This window comes from Meles meles, chromosome 13, assembly GCF_922984935.1.
Source record: "Meles meles chromosome 13, mMelMel3.1 paternal haplotype, whole genome shotgun sequence".
Lineage (NCBI taxonomy): Eukaryota > Metazoa > Chordata > Mammalia > Carnivora > Mustelidae > Meles > Meles meles.
Window position 1 is genome coordinate 47,539,927 of NC_060078.1, and position 18,561 is coordinate 47,558,487.

Genomic DNA, 18,561 nt, shown 5'->3' on the forward strand with positions numbered 1-18,561 from the left:
GCATAGTTCATTTCACTTCACTTTGATTTAGGTGTTGCTGTTGCAGAAAATTTTTAATTTGTGCTTGACTAAGTATAGTTGAGTTTTAGTTAATCTCAGGTTTTACTTTTGTAAATTTGACAAATTAAAAAACACTTTTTAAGTACTGGGTTTTGAGAGGAGCTCAGCTTGTTTTTTGTTATTGCCCCTTTAGGATACAGATGAGTTTATTTTACCGACTGGAGCTAATAAAACCCGGGGCAGATTTGAACTGGCCTTCTTTACCATTGGAGGATGTTGTATGACAGGTGGGTATGATAATTTTTTTCACTGTCCTCAATCCAAGTAGGCAAAAGTTCTTAAAATCAAAAGCAATTCAAGTACTGGTTTCAGGGTTTTAAAAAATCATTATTGAGGGCCACCTGGCTGACTCAGTGGACCATGTGACTCTTGATCTTGGGGTTTTAAGTTCACGTTTCATGTTAGGTGTATAGATTACTTAAAAATAGAATTTTTAATAATAGTAAATAAGTAAATGATCGTTATTTACATTTTTTATTTTTTTCTATTAAATAAAAGTTAAAAAGAATCAGAAGTACAGTTGTTTTTTACTATGATTCACTAGGGGCTGCATTTGGAGCAATGAATGGTCTACGGCTAGGATTGAAGGAAACCCAGAACATGTCCTGGTCCAAACCAAGAAACGTACAGTAAGTCTTATGTAATAATATCGTAGTGGTGTTTGAATATTAACCTCTACTTTGTTGACCTGATGAACACAATCTTGAGATTACACATGTTTAGAGGATTGACATCCATTTTGATCGATTTTTTAATTTTCTGAATCAAAATAAAAGAAACTAAGGAATCAGGTTACTGAGGCTAAGGTTCATTTTGTTTGTTTTTTAAAAGATTTCATTTATTTATTTCAGTGAGAATGAAAGATACCACGAGCAGGGAGAAAGGGTAAAGGGAGAAGCAGGCTCCCCAATGAGCCAGGAACCCAGTGCAGGACCCCAGGATCATGACCTGAGCCGAAGGCAGATGCTTAAACCATTGAGCCAACATGAGGCTAACATTTTAAAAGGAGGGATTTTTGGTCAGTGTCCCTCAATTAGCTGGTGCTACCCCAACCTAACTTAACTACCTTTTCATTTTGTAGGCCTATATGGCATGCTTTTCAAGTTGTTGAGTTGCTGCATTATTTGGATTGTTCGAGGGCATGCAAAAACCACAGGACTTGGTAGTAAAGAAATAAGCGTGTAAGAGTGATTGCTGGATGTGCTGTCATTTGAATTGAACTAGTTACTGAGTTCACACTCCATTTCTGAAAGGAGAAGGCTAAAGAAAATCTATCACAAAATTCCTAGAAATTAGTGGTAGTTCCTGAGTCTTCTCTCAGGAAATTCAAGTTTGTGGAGAAAGGAAAGTATAGATGTCTTCACCCTGTCTAAGAAATAAACATGACCAGTCCGTGTAGATACTCTCTAAATAATTCGATGTTTAGTTTTACATAACTTTATGGCTCCTGGTTTTGCTTTAGGACATGTTAAGCTTCATTTTCTTTGTATGTTATTTAGCCAGCAGGTGGCAGCAGGTTTGCTAAATTAGATGTTGGGAATCCGGAAGGCTTGTCAAGTTTCTCATATTCCTGTTAGGCTGTGGATCTTGGCTTTACTAAGCCACATCCTTGAATATTTTTACATTTATATTAATATTTGTCCCTTACTCCGGGGCACCTGGGTGGCACAGTCAGTTAAGTGTCTGTCTTCGGCTAAGGTCATGATCCCAGGGCCTTAGGATTGAGCCCCATAATGGGTTCCCTGCTCATGGGGGAGCCTGCTTCTCCTCCTTCCTCTGCCTGCCACTCCCCTGCCTGTGCTCTCAGGTGCTTTCACTCTTGTTCTCCCTCTCACTGTCAAATAAATAAATAAAATCTTTTAAAAATATATTTGTCCCTTATTCTAATACTTTTTATTTCTAACTTTTCTGTGTTATAGAAAATTTTGAAAATTTACCAAAGTAGACAATAGTACAGTGAAGACCCATGAACCATAATCCATCCTCAACAGTCAACCAGGATTGGGACCAATTGTGTTCCATCTCATTCTTCTCTCCCATATTACTTTGAAGCAAGTCCCTAACATCATATTAAATATGAAAGTGGATGGTCAGGGCGCCTGGGTGGCTCAGTCATTAAGCATTTGCCTTCACCTCAGGTCATGGTCCCAGGGTCCTGCAATCGAGCCCCCTGTTGGGCTCCCTGCTCAGCAGGAAGCCTGCTTCTCCCTCTTCCATTTCCCCTGGTTGTGTTAACCTCTCTCGGCGTCTCTCTTGGTCAAATAAATAAAATCTTAAGGGAAAAAAAAAGAAAGAAAGTGGAAGGTCTCCTGGAAAGATAACTTTTGTTTCTTAAAACAGTGATAGTTATTAATTTTTGGAGAGAGGCAAATTGGTTTGTATTTTTTAGATAAGATTTTTTAAATATACCATTTTTATATAACAATTCTGATCTTACTAAATAGGAAGAATTTAAAATAGGAGACAACGGGAGCACCTGGGTGGCTCGGTCAGTTACGTGGCTGCCTTTGACTCAGTTTATGATCTCAGGGTCCTGGGATTGACCCCTGCATTGGGGGGCTCCCTGCTCAATGAGGAGTCTACTTCTCCCTCCCAACCTCTACCCCTCATCCCCTCTTGTGCTCTCTTGCACTCTCCCTCAAATAAGTAAATAAAATCTTCGAAAAATAAAATTAATAAAACAGGAGACAGCCTCTAAAAGTGGAAAGAAGATAAGGTTTGGGGCCAGACAGATCTATGTAGCTTCAAAGCCTAGTTTCATTACTTACTGTTTTGTGATCTTAGGTAAGTTTTTTCTGCTTTCGGCCTTGAAGGGTTATTTAGAGGTGATTAAAGTAGGTAAGGGCCCAATATTTGGAGATATATTGCCCAGTCATATGCCAAACAATTTCACCAGTTTGCAGTGCTTCCAGCAGTGCAGTAATGAAAATTACTAGTTTTGAAAAAGTGTTACATATGACAACAATATGCTGAACGTAAAATGTTAGGAAATATGTAACAGAATTAATTAGAAACAATATACTTCATTACTATTATTTTTTAAAAGCCTTTTAGAAATAATACAAGGGGCACCTGGGTGGCTCAGTGGGTTAGGCCTCTGCCTTCAGCTCGGGTCATGGTCTCAAGGTCCTGGGATCAAGCCCTGCATCGGGCTCTCTGCTCAGCGGGGAGCCTTCTTCCCCCTTTCTCTCTGCCTGCCTCTCTCTCTACTTGTGATCTATCAAATAAATAAATAAAATCTTTAAAAAAAAAAAAAGAAGAAATACAAATTTTTGTTATTTGGGCATTAATTTAAATGAGTTTTTAATTGCATTAAATAAGTTTTTTCACTCTTACTGTAATTCCATAATTTCCAGCAGTAGTCAGCTGTCCGGATAGACCCATTCCTGTGATGGTGTTACACTGCTGGGAGAGGAATGTCCTGTCTTCTTCCTCCAGTTGCCTCTGTCACTGTTCTGGTGACAGCTGGCGCTGGTGCAAGGCAGAACTGTGCTTCCTTGAGAGTGTGCTGAGCGTTCACTCTGGCCGCTTCGCTCTAGCCTGGGAGCAGACACAGGATGCTTTTTCCATGCATTCTAGTTAGACAGCTTTTCCCTTCTGAGTATTTCCCTTTAATTCTGCTTTATAATTACAGTATCCCACGCTTTGATCCTATTTAACATCCAAAGTATATTCTTCCCTAAAAATCTTAATTGTAAGCTCATTTGTCCATTATAATGGTACTTTTTAATGTAAATCAATTTCTGTAAGCTTTTTTATAAAATACATTGTAGGTTGTCATTCAGAGCCTTTCTGTATTTGACTTATATTTAAAAATAAGAAATTTCTTTACTCACTTCCTGAAAATGTTGGAGGTTTAACCTTTATTTATATTTATATAATCATCCTTAATAAATTTTGAGGAGATATTGAGGTAAGTTTTAAATTTAAGAAAATTGGGGGCGCCTCGGTGGCTCAGTGGGTTGGGCCTCTGCCTTTGGCTCAGGTCATGGTCTCAGGGTCCCGGGATCGGGCCCCGGGTCAGGCTCTCTGCTCGGTGGGGAACCTGCTTCCCTGTCTCTGTCTGCCTGCCTCTCTGCCTGCTTATGATCTCTCTCTGTCAAATAAGTAAATAATCTTTTAAAAAAAAAGAAGAAGAAGAAGAAAACTGGGGGTGCCCGAGTGGCTCAGTCGTTAAGTGTCTGCCTTCAGCTCAGGTCATAATCCCGGGGTCCTGGGATCAAACCCCACATTGGGCTCCCTACTCGACGGGGAGTCTGTTTCTCCCTTTCCCAATCCCCCAGCTTGTGTTCCCTCTCTCACTGTCTCTGTCAAATACATAAAAATCTTAAAAAATTAAATTAAATTAACAGAACTTTGGAGGGCACCTAGGTTGCTCAGTTGGTTGTGCATCTGACTCTTGATTTCAGCTCAGGTCATGATCAAGGTGTCTTAGGATCAAGCTCTGCCTCAGTGGGGTGTCTGCTTCTCTCCATCTCCCTCTGCCCCTCCCCTCTGCTCCTGCTCTCTCTCTCTAAAATAAGTCAGTAAATCTTTTTAAAAATAACTATGGGCACCTGAGTAGCTCGGCCAGTTAAGCATCTGTCTTTGGCTCAGGTCATGATCCCAGGGTCCCAGAATCAAGCCCCCATCAGGCTATCTGCCTCTCCCCTCTCCGCTGCATGCGCTCTCTCCCTCTCTCTCTGTGTCTCTCAAATAAATAAATTCTTTTTAAGATTTTATCCTTTTTTCTGACAGAGACACAGTGAGAGAGGGAGCACAAGCAAGGGGAGTGGGAGAGGGAGAAGCTCAATCCCAGGACCCCAGGATCACAACCCGAGCCGAAGGCAGACACTTAGTGACTGAGTTACCCAGACGCCCCAATAAATAAAATCTTTTAAAAATAAAAAAATAAATAAAAATAAAATTAAGAAAACTTTGGCTGTTGGATTTATACATTGTAAATAGCTATAATTATGATTTTTCAAATTAGAGAAATGGTGATTCTAAGCACAAATTCTTTCTCTTTCTGCCCTGGTAGGATTTTGAACATGGTGACTAGGCAAGGGGCACTTTGGGCTAATACTCTAGGTTCTCTGGGTAAGTAGAGATCTCACTTAATAATAAATCATTAATGCAAAGAAAGGATGTATATTTATTACGAACAATTTAATCAAAATTCTGGCCTCAGGATATTAAAAATTATATTCAAATCTACTGTGATGAATAGGGTAGATAATACTTAGGCAAAGACTATGAACAATATAACAAAGTAATACTAATACCATTTCTCAGTGTTTTAAAAGTCTTTTTCAATATTACATACTCTCCTGTCCAAGCAAGTTACCAAATCATGTTTTAAGTAGATAGAAAATCCAGATAATTTAGGTCCAAGTCAGATGCCTTTGTATGTTAGGAAAGGTTCAGCGGTTCTGTAGTAAGTATGATTAATTCATCCCTCTTCGTATGTTTTCCTAATAGCCCATTCAGCATTCTCTTTACCTTGGAGATTTCCCAGACCTAAGTTCCAGAGTTGCAATAGGGCCTTTGTAGATAATAAAGACGTTTGTAGTTCTAAGCAAAGGGTCATTTAGTAGGACTTAGGACCAAATTATTTCATATTATATTGTTTGTGAATGATTGACTCTTTTGATGACTCATGGCTTTTAATAATTATACTACCTGTGGTACCTACGCTCTAACAGCTGAGAGTGTTTTTGTAAATTAGTTGAAAGTCTGAAAATCTTTTAATGGTGGCAGATTAAGTAAAAGAAAATGCAAGCATCTTATTGAAAAAATAGAAGAGGCATCTGTGGTGAGAGAATAATATCCCAGCTTTGTCACGGGATTTAGAAGTAGTAAATTTTTCCTAGGAAATGACTGCCTCCAGATCCTGCTCATGTCACCTTTGCTCCTACCCCATACAGAGTCACCCTTCTTTGTTTCTGTTTGGATGCTTATATACCTAGTCAGCCATCCTGTCTGTCCAGGGACTGTCTTCGTTTAGCACTGCAGCTCTCATGATCCAGGAAACTCTCAGTCGTGGGTGAACTGGGATGGCCAGTTGCCTTGTGTGTTCCCCATGTAATATGATCAATCACAATGTTCTGCTCAAATTCGGTTTCAGTTAAAGAAGTTGAAATGGTAAGAGCCTTTATAGAAGTATAAGAACATCACAAGAGGATTTGTAAGGCAGAGTTTGGTGTAATATTGATGGGTCAAATATGGTATAAATTTGAGAAAGTATAAGGAAGAGGATTACTAGGAATCTTTACAGGTGTGGGAGAAAGATAGTTTTGGGGAACATTTTGTTAAAACTAAATAGTGCTGGCGTTACAGTTTTTTACATGGACTGGAACCATACCTCAAAATTTTTTTAAGTTAACGTTTTTCTTACAGTAGAAATGTGTTTTTGTTTCTAAAGTATAGCTTTATGAATAAAATATAAGTGAAGATTAAAAATATTTCTTCTGGGACTCCCCAGTGGTACTTTTTATAATTAGCTATTATTGGTGTTTCTTTGGAAGCATTCCAAAGATTTTCTTTGCATTTCCCAAGTTGTACACACATGTCCCTGCTTTATATGCTAGTGAATATAGTTTTTCTTGATTTTTTTTTTTTTTGGAGTATGCAGTATTTCATTATATGGAAAGTCCGTTTCTTAGTCTGTGCCCTTTGATGGGCATTTTATTTGGTGCCAGCCTTTTCCTGTTACAAAAAGTATGTGTGTGTGTATATATATACACACACACATATATACAAAGAATATATATATTGTTTATGCTTGTATAATGTCTATAAGATATATTTCTCAAAATATAATTGCTGTACTGACATTTAATCTCTTATTACTGATCATTTCCATTTTCCCTGTAGCTTTGCTCTATAGTGCATTTGGTGTCATCATTGAGAAAACACGAGGTGCAGAAGATGACCTTAACACCATAGCAGCTGGAACCATGACAGGCATGTTGTATAAATGTACAGGTAGGTACTACTGAATGAAGGAGCTGTCTCTCTCAATATACTTTAAAGTATGCTTTAAAAACTAAGTATCCACAGTCTTTAAAGGATACTTGACACGTTTTTTGCAGTATAATGGAGTGTTGTCTAAAACCTAATAATTGTTTTGGGTTTGGGGTTTTTGGTTTTTTATTTTGATAAAATATACAAAACATAAAATTGACCATCTGAACTATTTTTTAAGTGTAAGTCCAGGAATGTTAAGTTAATATATACATTGTTAATATATACGTTGTAAAATATCACCACCATCTAACTCCAGAAATTCTCTTCATCTTACAAAACTGAAACTCTATAGCCATTAAACAGAAACTCCTCATTTTCCCCTTCCTTTAGCCCTTGGCAACCACCGTTCTACTTTCTAACTATAAATCTGAACTCTGAGGTACTCTAGCTCTGTAAGCAAAATCATATAGTATTTGTCTTCTTTTGACTGTCTTTTCACATGTAGCATTATATCCTCCAGTTCATCCGTGTTGAAGCATCTTCAGTATTTCCTTTTCAAGGCTGAATAAAACTCCATTGTATGTATCTACACCATTTTGTTTCTCCATTCATCTGTCAGTGGATAGTTGGATTGCTTCCACTTTTGACCACTGTGAATAATGCTTCAATGATGGTTTAAGTAAATACAACTCAACTTTGAAAAAATAATCAGAACCCTAAGAGTTGAACCAAAATGACCTAAGTGGAGATCAGATATCACATTCTCCTCTGGGATGGAAAACAAACTAACATTCACTGACTTATGATTATACTTTCAGCTATAAGCACTTACTGTAACTTATTTAAAACTGTGAAATGATAATCATCACACCCCAGTTTAATAGATGAGCACAGTATTAAAATGACGTTTTTTCAAAAGGTCATGTAAGTAGGGACATGCCCAAATTTTTCATCACCTGCATTAAATAGCTTAAACTAGGCACCTGGGTGGCTCAGTGGGTTAAAGCCTCTGCCTTTGGCTCAGGTCAGGATCCTAGGGTCCTGGGATTGAGCCCCACATCGGGCTCTCTGCTCAGCAGGGAGCCTGCTTCCCTTCCTCTCTCTCTGCCTGCTTCTCTGCCTACTTGTGATCTCTGTCAAAAAAAATCTTTAAAAAAATCTTAAAAAAAAAAAAAGCTTAAACTGCATATGTTCTATACTCATACTTTTGAGAATTAACTTCTGTTTTATTATGCATTAGACACGATTAACTGAATAAATCTGTTTTTCAGTAGGTAACATCACAAATATCAGGTAGCATTTTTGCTTCATTTTTACTAGAAGAAAAGACAAGACTCAAAAGGATCATGAAATCCAAGATTTCCTGATATATCTGAGAGTAAGAGGTTTTTCCTATATTGAAAATGGACCAGGGGCACCTGAGTGGTTCAGTAGGTTGAACATCCAGCTCTTGGTTTTGGCTCAGGTCATTATCCCAGGGTCATGGGACTGAGCCCCACTATCACTCCATGCTCAGGGTAGAATCTGCTTGGGATAATCTCCTTTTCCCCCATGTGCATGTGTGTGCACGTTCTCTCTCTCTCTCTCTCTCTCTCAAATAAATAAGTCTTTAAAAAGAAGGAAAAAAGAAAAGAAAATGGACCACATTTAGAATTTTATCCCTAAGAGCTCACAGTACTTGCAACACAATCACATGTGTGTACTTGCATAAATGGACCTCCTAGGTAGAGTGAGACGGCAACTACCTTTTATGTCCTCGTAGATGTTACCTTGACATAGAAAAACCTTGTTAAAAATCTAGAAATAATTCTCAGAAAATCTTTGGGGTCAGACAGAAGAATTTAAAACTTTAATTGGCACAGGGGTGCACTCAGCAAGAGTTTACCTGGCCTGAACTGGGTTTACAAAAGATCAAATTAATATTTAAAGACAAGATTTCACATAAAAATCTGGAATTCCAGCTCCTTTTGAATAAATGGAAAATACCAAGCTGACATTATTCACACCGGAAAATGCCTGGGGCTGAGTGGCAGCTGTCTGTACTGGTTGGGTGGGCACTGAAGTTTCAGCTCATCCCGCTAGTCCCTGTCTTCTTCAGAGCAAGCCACTATGGCATTTCCTGTGCTGAGGGCAGCCCGGATTGTAGGAATGTACTGGATTATCATCTTGGGACATACTATGCATGTTTAAAAGAGAGAAAGGAAAAGGCTGAATGATTGATTTTGAAGGAAATGGGAGACTAGCTTTCTGTGTCAGGGACTTCCCTGCAGTAATGGCATTTGTAACACAGTCTGACACACCTGCCACATAAATTATAAAAGAGAAAGGTCTTGGTTCAGAAAAGAAAAAGCAAAAAAGACTATCCCTTAATTCTGTGTCAGGTGACAGTAGATTTCATCTTCCATTGCAATTATGAAGCGGAGAGGAAGTTAATAACTGCTGACCTAGAATTCCAATGTTGACTCATCTTTCCTGGCTGAACAATTTAAATTTAGCTCAACATATCAAAATCAGTCTACAAAGGCAGATAAGTGTGTTTTACTGATTTCTGGTTTAGAATGAACTTAATAAGACAGCACAGAATTACGAATTTTGTATGGCAGAAATAACAAATACAACTTCCAACTTGTACATTCAGGGATTTGGAGTAGAGTTCAGGCACTCTCGTACTAGAGCCGGCATAAACTCCTAAGGACAGAAGTTTACATTTAGGGAATGGCTGATTACTGCCAACCTAAGTCATTTCCAATCCCCAACAATACTGTTTTTCAACAATAGAAATTAAAATTTTAAAAAGGTTTAAAATTAAAGTAGTATGACTCAACGTAGGTATGGAGCTACTTTATTGGGAAAAAAAGTCACAAGGAAAAATACATGAGAAAATGGATAGTTGTCAGACCAAAAAAGGAATAATTCTGAGGGGGTGATTTTAGTTCATACGTAATGGATCTATGTAAATATTTTCAAGGGTATGAAAAATTATTTGCTTTTCTATGGCATATGAAAATCTGTTTAATAATGACCAGTGTTGGGGCTTCTGTGTGGCTCAGGTGTCTGCCTTCAGCTCGGGTCATGATCGCAGGGTCCTGGGATCAAGTCCTGCATTGGGCTCCATGCTCAGTGGGGAGTCTGCTTCTCCCTCTCTGCCCTTCCCCTTGCTTGTGTTCTCTCTCTCAAATAATACCTTGAAAAAAATAGTAATGACCAGTATTCTACCAAAACATGAACAGCTCTAGTTTCGCTATCATTCATAAACTTAAGACTAATGTTTAAAAAGGCTTTAAAGGTCATTTATCTGGTATCAGGAACAGGGCATCAGAGACCAAAAGATACGGACACTCCCTGTTCCCTCACAAAAAGTCCCTGCCTATTCATTCTGTGCCTTCCCTAAGAAGGTCGTCTTAGAACAGCAAACTAAATAAAAGTAAAAGGATATACAAAGACATTTCTTCGTATTAAGCAAATACTGTCAGAGTTATTGTTAACAGGTACTGTTTATCAATGAATTTCAGGCCTTCAGAATGAAACTGTGCTAAAAGGACTTCCTTAACGACTTCTTTATTTCTATTCCTGGCAGCAGTATTCTTCCCATAAATTAAAATGCACATAACATATGTAACAGGCAAAGGGCTAGCTGTATAATATACAAAATATTTTGACAGATCACTTAAACCAGTAATTTAATTTTACAGTGGAGTAGGGTTGACACAGTGCTTCAGGGAAAAATACAAATCACCACTAAACAGTAGAAGTCATTCAGTTTCACAAGCAACCAGGGTAAAGCAAAATAAAACATTAAGATAATATTTTTCACCATCTGTCTTTTAAAAAGTGATGGTAGGGGGCCACAGCCATCCCACTGCTCAGGTCAAAGGGCCTGCTGAGTTGCCCCTGGTATCAGATACCGGCACATGCGGTCCCCAAGTCTCGGCTGCCAGCCTTCTCAGCCAGTCATGTTGGAGCATCTGAGCTCGCTGCCCACACAAATGGATTACAAGGGCCAGAGCTAGCCGAACAGATGTTTCAGGGAATTAGTCATTTTTCTGCAATAGTTGGATTTATCTACGGGTACGTGCCTGAACAGTTTGGGTGGACTGTCTATATAGTTACGGCCGGATTTCCTTTTCCGTGTTCGTTGACACTTCCTCCATGGCCCATTTACCACCAGCACCCCCTCAAGTGGTTACCTGTCCAAGACTCGGGCTCAGAAGACAAGAAACCAGGGGAAAGGAAAGTTAAGAGGCATGCTAAAAATAACTAATTAGGGTTTTCATGATTTAGCTTTACTCTTGCACCTGCTTTCGTTTTGCTTGAGAAGAGCTCAGTTTTCCCAAAACATGAGCTAAAACCCACTGCTGCTCTTTAGCACAGCTGCGTATAGATTTTGTTCTCTCTATATTTCACTTCTAGCTCAGCTGGCTTTTGATTTATAAATACTTCAGACCTCCTCTTCATAATATTCCTCTGAAATGAGAAGAGAAAACACAAGTGTGCAAAGTTTCTTTCAGGTCTACCAAAATAATGAATAAATGCCTCTTAAATAAAAGTACAATTTAACTGTCAAAGTTTTATAATTCACTGAGTGGTTAAATTGTTTTACTGTTTGCAATTAAAACTCAGTGCAAGTCTGTGTCTTATAAAAAAATGAAAAATAAAAAGTGATGGTAGGATGTGCCTCAGTGGGTCCGTTGTTAAGCGTCTGCCTTGGGCTCAGGTCATGATCCCAGGGTCCTGGGATCGAGCCCGGCATCCAGTTCCCTGCTCAACAGGAAGTCTGCTTCTCCCTCTTCTATTCCTCCTACTTGCATTCCCTCTCTCACTATGTTTCTCTGTCAAATAAATAAAAAGTGATAAGTAGCTGATGGTAACCGACCAGAGGTGCGTTGGGGAATGGGTGAAATAGCTAAATTGGTGACGGGGAGTGAGGAGTGAACTGGTGATGAGCACCAGGTGATTAAAATAAAAACTTAAAGAAAAAAGTGATGGTAGGTGACACTGCATATTGGCAAAGGTAAACAAGCAACTGGCATTAGTTATTACTGTTTTAAAATATGTAGATCCTTTGCTCAGGTGATCTTTCAGGAATTTAACCTACAGCAAACTATGGCATACACCCAAAACTGTTTATACCAATGTGTTTAAGACTGGCTTCGAGGAGAGGGGATATTTGAACAGAGACAGATGAGGGAACATGTAAGGTGGATGTCTGGAAACAGTGATTTAGGTAAAACCTAACAGAACAAAGACCCTGAGGTGGTGGTTAAAAGGCAGTGGGGGAGGGAGAGAGTAGTAGAATCTAGAGACATAAAAGTGGCAAGGGACCAAATCACATAGAAGATGGAACTTCATAGGCCACTGTAAATAATTTGACTTCACTAGGCTTTAAGTCTTACATTCTGAATACAAGCATTTCCATTTACTTAGAAGCCTTGTTTATCATATAACAGAGAGGTAAGCTTTCACTGTTGTTCTGGGTACGGTTTACACGGGAGATGTTAGTTAAGTCAGGGTTTATAAATCCTCTAAAACTTACCTAAGATTCTCAAAGGGATCTGGGCCACCATAACACCACAGGAAAGCAACCACCAAAATGACTAAGAATCTGGTGAAAAAAAGAGTCCTACAAGAACAGTCATATAGGCAGTTATAAGTGGCTGTGATCATGTAATGAGTGTCGTCTTGCTCGGGAGAACTGGGAGTGCTGGGAGAGGACTGGTGGAGCGGCCGTGAGGGAAGCCTGAAAGCCTGCTGTTCTGCTGCCCAGAGCCACACACCCTCCTTCCACTCTTTAACAGAGAGAGCAAAGGAAAAAAAGGCAGGAGACAGCCCCTGTTGTAGAGCTCCAGTCACCTTTGATTTCCGCCTTTCCTTCATCCCCTCATTGCATCATTCATAAGGTTCACCATCCATCACCTGATTTGCCTTTTCTCACAAGTCCAAACTTCTGTAGCAGAACTTTTTCATTGGCCATTTTGATTTTAGGCTTCTACTTTCAATTTGTCTTATCTGTTCACTATTTCTGGCTTAATCTTCCTCAAGTATGGTTCTAATTCTAGTACTCGCTGTCCAAAAACCTTTGATGATGACATAATGCTTTTCAACTTAAATTTTTCACCCCGGCCTTCCATGCTCTAATCCTATCCTATGTTTTCAGGCTTTTCCCAATAACTTTCTTATATATATCATATGACCAAACACATACATTTGAAATCCAGTCCATCCATAAGGCCCAACTCAACTGTTGTTATCCCTTTCAATAGATCGATTTTTTTTTTTTTTTTTTTTTTAATCTATCCTGGAGGCAGTTCAATGTGGTGAAACGACAAAGGGCTTTGGAATCAGACTGGGTTTGACTTGACTACCACTAGATCCCTAAACCACTACATGCAGAGAGGAACTTGTCTGAATTTCACTTTGTTATATGAGGGCAACCTATATTTCCCCTTCACTGACTTGTAAATGAGATAACCTATAGAAAGTAAGTGACTTAAATCCCACCATAAGCACATTTTATATGTTTCTTACAAGGCTTAACACAGTTTTCCTAGTAGAAAGTCAGATAAAATGTCAGATTGAAAAATCAAGAAATAGCAAGGTAGCTGTGTTATTTAAAACCATGGAGATAAAGAGCAAAGAATGAAAGTAGTTGCCTTTGGGAACTAGGAATTAACAGGATGGTTCATGTGCCACATTGTGCATCACTAAAATCTTTTAGTACTATTTTGACTTAAAATTATGCCTGTGGACTACTTTACTAAAATAAAAAAGTGAGGGCGCCTGGGTGGTTCAGTAGGTTAAGGGACTACCTTCAGCTCAGGTTGTGATCCCAGGGTCTTGGGATCGAGTCCCATATTGGGCTTCCTGCTCAGCAGGGAGTCTGCTTCTCCCTCTGACCCTCCTCTCATGCTCTCTCTCATTCTGTCTCTCTCAAATAACTAAATAATCTTTAAAAAATTTTAATAATTAAGGGAGCAAAGATCTAAATATCAACATAATAAAAATTAGGCATTGATTGGAAGGGGGAGTGGGGAGTTACTGTTTAATGGGGACATAGTTTCAGTTTTGCAACATGAAATTCTCTGGAGATGGATTGGGGGGATGGTAGCACGATGCCAGTATACTTAATGCTATTGAGCTGTACAGTTAAAAATGGTCAATTTTATGTGTCTTTTACCTCAATTTTTAAAGTAAACTTAACAAAATTTAAATTTAAATAGTGCAAAAAAATGTGGATAGTATTTGTAGTAGCCATGTGAGTGTGTAGGTTAAGGCTGCGGAGGCCAGCAACTTCTGCTGGCCAGACACGCCTGTCTGTTCACTGCCTGGAGGCTGAGAATGTGTTTTATATTTTTAAATACAGTTGACCCTTGAACAACATGAGGTTGAACTGTAGTACTGTTATTTTTTTTTATGATTTTTGTAGTAATCTTTTCTCTAGCTTGCTTTAAGAATGCAATAAATAAAGAATAAATAATTTGAACACATAAAGTATGTGTTCATCAACTGTGTACGTTTTCAGGAAGGCTTCCAGTCAACAGTAGGCTATTAGTTTTTGGAGTATCAGAAGATATACATGGATTTTTGACTGTGTGGGGGTTTGGCACCCCTAACCCCACACTGTTCAAGGATCAATTGTAGTTACATTTTAAGTGGTTATGTAACTATCTACATAATAGCCTTTGAGCCCTGAAAACCTAAAATGTCTACTTTCTGGCCACTTTAAGAAAAATTTGCTGGTCCCAGCTTTAATGTAATTGTCAGTTCAGTATGTTAGCTCTGCCACTATCCAACTCTATACCTCACAAACAAGGTCCTTTAATAATCTGGGCCTCATTTTCCTGTGTTGAGAAGAGATAATACTTGCCCTTTCTGGAAGAGTTGTGTAAGGACCAAAAGATAGAAGGTAAAACTGAAACGCATGTCTTGTGTTTGTTTTCCTTTATACAGATTGACCGTTGGCCTTACTTGGTTACTGGGTACAAAGCAGGAATGTTTGCTAATCAACTTCCTGTGCTTAGTTGGGCATAAATTGGTTACAGAAAGCCTTAAGCCAAGGCCTTCAAACGTTTAACACAACCAGTTGAGAAATGCTGGAATTAATGGAAAGTTAAAACTAAAACATGGGTTGGTATGTGATAAGAGGCTGCCCTTGAATCAGGATCAGCTGTGCTGATCAAAGCAAATCAAACGCTGCCTATGTGTCTGCTTGCTGGAAATAAGTGTTTTCTAACCTTCAAAGGAGAGTTTGTTTCATTTTGGTCAAAATAGAAAGCTTTCTAGGGGATAAATTGTTCTCAAGGGACAGTTAATATCCCAGTGGTTTCCCAAAGATCTTAGTCCTCCAGTTCCCAGTTTCATTATGTTACCCCCAGTGCCTCTGCCCAGGGTGGCTTGTTACTTGATAGCCTAAAACTAATGTGAAAATCCTTCAAAAAAGGCTGAGTAGCAACTACATGCTTGGGACACTCAAAGCAAAGGACCAATTGGAACAGTTTACAGCTATTTCCAAACCAGTGGGCAGAGTTCAGAGCCCTGTGGATCTGTAATCTACCTGGAAGAGTTGGTCTGAAGTTGAGTGTTTGGTCCCAGGAAAACATCTGCAAACCTAGTGTGCTTTCATTTATTAGCCCTCCATCATTTTTCTGCTGATAAACAGCAGTGAAGCCACCTTTCCTTTGTTTTGTGTTGACTCAGAATGGGGACTTTATGCTTGTAACCTGCTTGTTCAAAGAACCCTCATCACAGAGTGCTGCGAGTAGCATTTATTCTCCTGTGCTTCAGTTTTGTTTTTTCCATTTTAGTAATTGGTCTAATTGTAGTTCACCTTCAGTCCCTGGAACTTTTTATTGACTTACTAGTCAAAGACATGAGGTAGATCATTACTAAATTGGGCAGGTTGCTTTAAGTTAGCTGGTTGAGTGTACATTTTTCAACCGCAAATTCAACTGCCATACCCAGTCTAAATATAGCAAGATGGTATAAAGAGATGATGTGAGCTTCAAGGAGAGCTCTTCCATTGAATTTTGTTTCTGATTCCCTCCCACGTATTTGACAGCTGTTTATAGATGATGCCTGCAGTTTGTTTCAGTGTGTTTGAGAGAGATAATAAGGGCACTTCATGGTGGAAACCTACGTAGGTCAGCTATCATACATCTTCAGACTGGAGAGGCTCCTGGAGGGGTTGGCCTTTTAATCTATCAGTTGAAGGCATCTGGCAGAACATTCATTGCAGAAACAGTCTGAAGTGTTCTAACTTGGCAGTGTCACAGAATTTCACAGAATTTACTGGCTCATAGCCAAAGGACCTCTGGTAAGGTAATCACTGAACCACAGCTCCATTCAACCTTTGTCTTCCTAACACATAACTTGGAATGAATAATCCATAGGTATAGCATAGGCTACCTTAGTTTATGTTATCCACTTGTTTGTAAAACTGTAAGAGAGCATCAGGTTATTTCTTAAAAGCTTATTTGGGTACCCCCTAGTCCTCTTGTTAGACTCGGGTTGGTTTTCAGGCAATGATTAAAGCATTGTTTTTATATTTCATTTCAAGTGAAATATATATTGCTAATCTTTTTTCACATGAAAAACTGTCGTTATGCAAAAATAGTTCTAAGTCTAATCTTTCAGTGTTTTTCAGTGAGTATGATGATGCTAAGTGCCTCATTGGTCATGAGCCGTCGAAGATTGTGATGCGTCAGTGTAGGAGTCGGGGTGGCGGCAGCAGGTGGTGCTTTCTCATCACTTAACTCAACTTGATATAGCCATCTTATCACCACTACTTCTTGAGTCTTCAGAGTTAACAGAGGACCTGTCCAGAGTTCAAAGTTCGTTAATATTCTTCCCAAAGAGGGTGTCACCTTGTTTATATTATAGCCTTAAATCAACTGGCAGTGCCTGTGAGGTTCTAAACTGTAGGACTAGGAGGAAATTATTGATCTGTTTGGGACTTCAATAATAGGCATAAGATCTTGTCTGAAGTGTTATAGGAACAAGTAAGATTGAGAAAAATCAAATTACTAATGTTTATTATCTTACCTATAATTATGAATTAAAAGTAAAGGGGAAAGGTTGTGAATGAGAATACAGTATATGTAGTAAACAAGTGATTTAAGGGAATTTCTCACTTGAAAGGTCTTGGTTTCTTGTATTATATTAGGACTTTTATTGTTTGAGGTGGAATACATGAATTGTGTGTCTCAATTTCATGATAACGTTACTTAATCCTTTGATGCCAGGACACTGTACAATACAAGGCTGTTCCCCCCCATTCTGTTTTCCAGGTGGTCTTCGAGGGGTAGCACGAGGTGGTCTAGCAGGACTAACGCTTACCAGCCTCTATGCACTGTATAATAACTGGGAGCACATGAAAGGCTCCTTACTCCAACAGTCACTCTGAAGATTTTTTGCCACCTTAGGAGTGGAGGACACTTTAGTAGTCATCCCGATCAATTTATATGTCAGTCTGGAGTTAACTCTTTCTTCCTACAATTAGTTTGAAAAATTGGGAGATTCCAATTTGCTGTGGTGAAGATAATGGATGGTTGACCAGGACTGGCATTCCTTCTACCCAGAGTTGAAGCCAGAACCCTCTGGAGGCTGAGTAATGTGGTTCTCCCCTACTCCCCGAACTGGAAAACTGCTTACTCACAGAATTCAGGTCATGATTATTAATACGGTATCACCACATTTGTTTATTTAATGATCTGAAACTGTAATGTTGCCTTGTATTCCCAATAAAAGGTGAAAAAAGAACCAAAGTGTAAACATAGCGTGCGTCTCCATTTAAAAGCATTTTTCTGGGTATAAAGTGAAAGTTACTCTTAGCATTTTTGTCTGCCCCAACTAGGCCAATACACGTTTTCTTGGTTGTGTTGAAATGAAGGTCTTCTTGGCACCATTAACAGCTAGGTTACAATTTTTCTTTAATAGAGTTGACACAAAACCCCCTCAAGATACTTGAAATCTACCATTATGCCCTTAGAGTAGTGTGTTAGTCTGTCCAGCCATCATGCTTAACTCTGCTCATTGAGTCGTCATCTCATGGAGGATAATTAGAAACATAATCAGAGGAAAGAGACGAGCTTACAAGGGTTTAAGAATAAGAAGGTCTTGGGAAAGCTAAGGGAGGTAAGGGCAAGTTACTTAATTTCTGAGTTTGTTTTCTCACCTATGAAATAAAGTTAAATAAAACTGCACTGCAGGTTATACATATATGTAATAAATACGAAACAACTGGTGATTATTATGAAGGGAAAAAGGAAAAGTAGGGCCTTTGGCATCTACCTAGTAAGGAGTCTTGATGGGAAAGCTCTGAATCTTAGCTAAAGGCCTCTAGTTCTTTTTAAAAATGAGTTTAATATATTTCATAAAAAGCAGGTTAAAAATTAAAAGAGCAGATCTGAAGTCTGCAGGAAAAAACTCAAAATGAAGTTAGTAATATACCTTTTACTAATTTAAGATTCATAAAATATATTGATATTTAAGTGAATATAAAAACAATTTATGTTCAAGTTGTTTCTAAGCTGTACTCCTACCCAGTGGTAGAACATT

General features: G+C 38.7%; 2 protein-coding genes and 1 non-coding gene across 4 annotated transcripts in view; all 3 read left to right on the forward strand.

The window, feature by feature from the left end:
• Window positions 1–17,779, forward strand: part of LOC123955694 (mitochondrial import inner membrane translocase subunit Tim23) — a 29,129-nt gene extending 11,350 nt beyond the window's left edge. The window contains exons 3-7 of one of the 2 annotated variants that reach the window (XM_046027985.1): window positions 194–287; window positions 605–689; window positions 5,081–5,139; window positions 6,916–7,026; window positions 17,292–17,779. In XM_046027985.1, coding sequence (XP_045883941.1) covers window positions 194–287; window positions 605–689; window positions 5,081–5,139; window positions 6,916–7,026; window positions 17,292–17,407 — 465 coding nt within the window. In that variant the 3' untranslated portion in view covers window positions 17,408–17,779. The other variant, XM_046027984.1, reaches the window with a different exon arrangement.
• On the forward strand, window positions 3,412–3,615 carry LOC123955885. Its single transcript, XR_006821423.1, has one exon. It is a non-coding gene; the product is annotated as a small nucleolar RNA SNORA74 (small nucleolar RNA).
• Window positions 10,151–11,704, forward strand: LOC123955695 (signal peptidase complex subunit 1-like). The gene is given in 2 exon segments (XM_046027986.1): window positions 10,151–11,010; window positions 11,013–11,704. Coding segments are annotated over 2 exon segments (348 nt in total). The 5' UTR covers window positions 10,151–10,919; the 3' UTR covers window positions 11,270–11,704.
• Window positions 17,780–18,561: the final 782 nt, after the last annotated feature.